Here is a 5,394-nt window from a genome sequence, read left to right on the forward strand (position 1 = left end):
CTCAGTTTTCTTATAAAACAAATGACCTCCAAACTGGGCAGCTGCAAAAAAAAAATATATATATATATATATATATAATATATATTTAAAATATATATATAAAAAAAAAATATATATATATATATATCAAAGGGTTGTTGTGAAAATTGAAAAACTGGAGCCCAGGTACTCTGGCACCAAGTTCTGTGTTCTTTCTGCCACAGTAGCTACCTGGTATGGTAATAGAGACTAGCAGCACAAAGCCGACATGGCTGGCTGGTCACTAAAGCCTGGACACTTGTTGGTATTATTTCATGATTTACAAGGGTCATCTATTTTATTTTCCCTAGTGGTATTTGATTATTTGTCAGACTTGCTTTTAGGACCTCCTATTAAGCAGTTTTATATCATACAATATTTTAAACGTACAAGAAAGCTCATTGCCTCTTTTAATTTGACATAGTCTTTCAGATTTTAGTGGGATTTTCCCAGGGCCCATACTTCATGGATGAGTTCCAGGGGGAGAGTGTGAGCTGCACCCTCTTTCAAAACTTGACTGAGTCTACATCCCCTCTGTCATATCTCTCTCATTTACTTGCTTGGTTTGGGTGTTTGTTCTGAAGATATTTACAGTTTTATAAAAGAAGCCAATACACTGACCTTGGCTCCCTATGATGCCTGCTGGAATGCCTGTCGAGGAGACAGGTGGGAAGACTTTTCCAAATCACAGGTGCGCTGCTATGTCTACATCATGAAAGAGGGACTCTGCTCTCGAGTGAACACACTGGGACTGTACATGGAAGCAAACAGACAGGTGAGAAGATGGGTTTAGAAGAGTAATCATGGGAGGTATTGCCCTAGCAATATAACGAGCCTTTTGTCTTATTTCTTCATTAGACACAAAGTAACTTGTTCAGAATCCCTCTCAATCCCAAAGTTGAGCAAGACCTGGCATGAGAGGGGAGATCATTGGGATAACCAGATGCAGCAAAAGGGGAAGTGGAGGGCCAGCCCGGTGGCTCACTGGAGAGTGCGCCGCTTGGGAGTGCGGCGGCGCTCCCGCCGAGGGTTCGGATCCCATGTGGTGACCGGTTCCCGCTCACTGGCTGAGTGTGGCGCGGGCACAACACTGAGGGTTGCGATCCCGTTACCAGCCAGTAAAAAAGACAAAAAGGAAAAAAAAAAAAAGGGTCGGAGTGGAGGGCCTGGTCCATAGTGGCAGGGCCTCTGCGGCTCCAGGAAAGGCTAAGATCTCCAGGAAGGCTAACTACTGGCCTCTGAGTTCAGCAGCTTTCTTCTATTCTGTTCAGCATGGGATATCTACAGTAATTACTTCCTAAACAAGCAGATGAATACCTTGTAATCGTTACTTTGAAGAGGTAAACATAGGTACATAGAGGAGGCTTCCCTAAGAAGGTGAAGGAATATAGAGTGACCAGATGGCAAAGCCTCAGGGAAAGAATGTTTGTGGGAGAGAATTGTCTGGAAACAGCACTAGTGAGGAGTCTTGCTAACCCCTCCTTTTAACTCTACAGTTTGTGAGATACAGAGAATGAATAGCTTCCATTGCAGGGGAAGCAGTGCCCTCAAAGACTAGCCAGGACTTAGTAAAGGCAGGGGGTGGAGAGGAAAACAGTAAAGAGACTGAGGGTGTAGGGAAGCTCTTTATTGTGTAGTGGGCACAGGCAGAAGGTTTTAGGAGGGAGGGACCAGGAAAAGGAGGCAGAGCAGTAAAGGGTTGAGATGAGAATAGAAAAAGGTAGATAATGGAGGGAACTTCATTGGGGTGGCATTCAAGAATAACAGGGATGAGATAGAGTAATAAAAATATTAGCTGTTCATATTGTTCCTGGTAGAACTCTATGAAAATTGTCTTTGCAGGTGCAGACTGGGGTGGGGGGTGGGATGGGGGAGGTGGGGGTAGAGTGATATAAAAGATATTCTTGAAAATTGGGATCGAGTCCCTGAAGAAAACCTGGCTCTGGAATCTTCAGGACCCACACCATATTGGGTATAGCCTCAGCTCCAAACATCAAGCTAGCTGGCCTTAACCTGGATTGGTTATAGATCCAAGAAAATCCCAAACCAGAGACCTTATGAGAAATCACAGCTAGTACCAAGTTTACTGATGACTAGAGTCTGTCAGGCTGACCTGGAAGCAGGTTGATAGATAGCCTGAGGCTGGAGAAGTATCCTCTGAAGTACTAGCAGGGACTGTGCAGCAGACAGGCCTAAAAGGCCTTGGCTGAAATGTTACAGAAGAGATCCCAGGGCTAGGGGCTAGGGGATTAGCCTTCACATGCCAGTGCAGCCAGTGCTGACAAGGCCTCCCTTGGCTAATGTGGCCACCACACAGTGCTCTAACCAGCATTCTGGCTATGCTGGAGAATAACAGACAGGCACACTATCTGTGTCTTCCTAATGCGTTGGTAACCAACCCCCACCCCCACCACCAATACCCCTAACCTTTTCAGTTTTCTTGTACTGGAGAGAGAATAGTGTGAACTTCCCCTTCACATTTGCTTTTGGCTAGTGAAGAACATAATGACTTCTTAGAGTCTGTCTTGATTGTAAAATTTGTCTAACATTGCTCCTATCCTCACCTCATGCATGGCCACAGTGGTCCAGGAGGTGAGCAGGAACCTAGGATGACTATGACCAGGACTTGGGGTGTTCCTGGCCCTCATCAGGCCTCCTTTACCAAGAAGTGCTGTACAGGTATCTCAATAGCTTGTCTCACTGCCTCCCAGCTGAGGGACATGGCATCACTTTCAGGGAAGAGTACTCTCATCTAAGAAACTGAGGATAAAACTATCTAGAAACTACCACATAAAGGGCCGGCCTGTGGCTCACTCGGTAGAGTGCGGTGCTGATAACACCAAGGCCACGGGTTCGGATCCCATGTAGGGATGGCCGGTTCGCTCACTGCCTGAGCGTGGTGCTGACAACACCAAGTCAAGGGTTAAGATCGCGTATAACTTCGTATAATGTATGCTATACGAAGTTATGCCCAAGGCCACGGGTTCGGATCCCATGTAGGGATGGCCGGTTCGCTCACTGCCTGAGCGTGGTGCTGACAACACCAAGTCAAGGGTTGAGATCCCCTTACCGGTCATCTTTTAAAAAAAAAAAAAAAGAAACTACCAATATAAATAATCCTAGCCCTAAGGGAAATGCAGCAGCTTTTTGCTGTCCCCCACACGGACAGGAAACAGTGACTAAGAACTTCCCACATCTCTGATTGCATGCTAAGTTCTACTTAAGGTTTTTTCAGGTGTTTTTTGGTCTTTTACCAAAACTCTTTCTTCCAGGTGCCCAAATTGCTGCCTATTCTCTGTCCAGAAGAATTACTGGTCCATTCATCAGCCCAGATTGTCAGCAAACATCTGGTAAGTGCTAGTGTGGGCCAGGCAGACATGGGATCTTCTCTGGGGACATTGAGACTTGTCCTTCAGAATATGGATTGAGACTCTCAAGCCCTGAACCTTATTAGCCCCTGGGAGATCCCAGTTGGGTTCTTGTAATGCAATGTCACTCAAGAAGACTGTCTGGACAAGTACTGAGTCTCTAAGGAAGGGTCCATTATAGTGTTGGGACTTAGACATAGGAGCTTTCTTTTTTTTTTTTAAAGATGACCAGTAAGAGGATCTTAACCCTTGATTTGGTGTTGTCAGCACCACGCTCTACAAGTGAGCGAACTGGCCATTCCTATATAGGGATCCAAACCCATGGCCTTGGTGTTATCAGCACCACACTCTCCCAAGTGAGCCACAGGCAGGCCCTGACATAGGAGCTTTCAATCTCTGTCCCTCTTCTTATCCTGATTTAGTTTTTTTTTTTTTTTGTGACGGGTAAGGGGATCGCAACCCTCGGCTTGGTGTCGCCCGCACCGTGCTCAGCCAGTGAGTGCACCAACCATCCCTATATAGGATCCAAACCCGCGGCCTCGGCGCTCCCAGCGCCGCACTCTCCCGAGTGAGCCACGGGGTCGGCCCTTCTTATCCTGATTTGAGCACTCTCTTCAAGAGAGCACATCTGCATACATTTGTGCACACAAGTGCATGAGTGTGTGCATATATGTCTAGTATTTTTGTTTTGTTTTCTTGGCAAGGGTGGGCCCATGCTTCAGTATAGGTTTGAGTAGGTCTCAGAGGTGTCGTGTGACCTGTGGCACAGAGAAATACTGATCATGGTCCCTCTTGCTGGTGTGTCTCTATAGAAAATCCCATTAGACTCCAGCGTGAAGGATCTGGGGGGTGGTATGCAGTTGGTTGAGATGGGTGGACAGAGTTTTATATTTGCCTTTTGCAGGTTGGAGTTGACAGCCTCGTTGGGCCAGATACACAGGTTGGAGAGAAGTCATCCATTAAGCAATCAGTCATTGGTTCATCCTGTGTCATAAGAGATAGAGTGACTATTACGAATTGCCTTCTCATGAACTCAGTCACCGTGGAGGAAGGGTATGTTTCTCCTTGTGCCCACTTGAAGCAAGGCTCCTGGTACCCCTAGGAGGCTTTGGGGGCCAGTCCAGCCCAGGAAAGGACTCACCTTGGGGACAGGAAGAAAGAGAAAAGGAAGAAAGAAGGAGTAGTGCCTAGGCCCTTTGAGGCCTTGGTTTTGCCTCTGTAATGACATGATCTTTCAAAGCATTTCCAGAACCCTTCTTATCTTATGACAGTTGTGGTACTGGAAGAAGCTGCGTTCTCTTGCCTTGGTGTCCTACTTGATGTGAATGGCCATAGTTGTGTGCAACTGGCAGTGCTGGAATGACATTGCACCAGTGCCTGAGGGTCACCTTCCCCTATCTTGGTATCCAAGAGCAGCCCAGAAGAAGGCAGAGGCAAAGGTGGAGTGGACATATAAGCCACACACTGCTTTTGAGGAAGAGCTGCTTCTCTACAAGTTGTGGAGAATCTTTCCCATATGGAGACATTTTAGAGTGTACTCCGATCTTGTTTTATGAACAGTCTGCACTTGGAGTGAGAAGACCTGAATGATGTTTAATAAGATTCTTCCTAGATGTGAACCTCAGGTTTTTCCATGTGTAAAATGCAAGAGTAGATGGAGGAAGAAAGGAAAGATATTACCAGATCAATGTTTTTCAGATGTTTTTAGAAAACGAACTTTTTCTTAAGAGAAATCTTATGCAGAAACTCAATATTTAAAACCAATAAAAGGGCTGGCCAGTTAGCTCAGCTGGTTAGAGTGCAGTGTTATAATACCAAGGTCAAGGGTTCAAATCCCATTACTGGCCAGCCACCAAAAAAAGAAAAAAAAAAAAAAAAACCCATAAAAACCAATAAAAGGGGCCAGCCCGGTGGCGCACTGCTACAGTGCGCCGCTAGGGAAGTGCAGTGGCGCTCCCGCCGAGGGTTCGGATCCCACATACAGACCGGTTCCCGCTCACTGGCTGAG

The 5,394-nt window shown here is 46.2% G+C and overlaps 1 protein-coding gene across 1 annotated transcript in view; it reads left to right on the forward strand.

Moving 5' to 3' along the window:
- Positions 1–5,394, forward strand: part of LOC103607831 (translation initiation factor eIF-2B subunit gamma) — a gene marked incomplete at its 5' end in the record, with an annotated part of 46,217 nt that overhangs the window by 18,110 nt on the left and 22,713 nt on the right. The window contains 2 exons of the mRNA XM_008592299.1: positions 3,291–3,368; positions 4,291–4,439. Of these exons, the coding sequence (XP_008590521.1) occupies positions 3,291–3,368; positions 4,291–4,439 (227 nt within the window). The remainder of the gene's footprint in view (positions 1–3,290; positions 3,369–4,290; positions 4,440–5,394) is intronic.

The sequence above is a fragment of the Galeopterus variegatus genome, unplaced genomic scaffold, assembly GCF_000696425.1.
Source record: "Galeopterus variegatus unplaced genomic scaffold, G_variegatus-3.0.2 Scaffold7760, whole genome shotgun sequence".
NCBI classification, from domain to species: domain Eukaryota; kingdom Metazoa; phylum Chordata; class Mammalia; order Dermoptera; family Cynocephalidae; genus Galeopterus; species Galeopterus variegatus.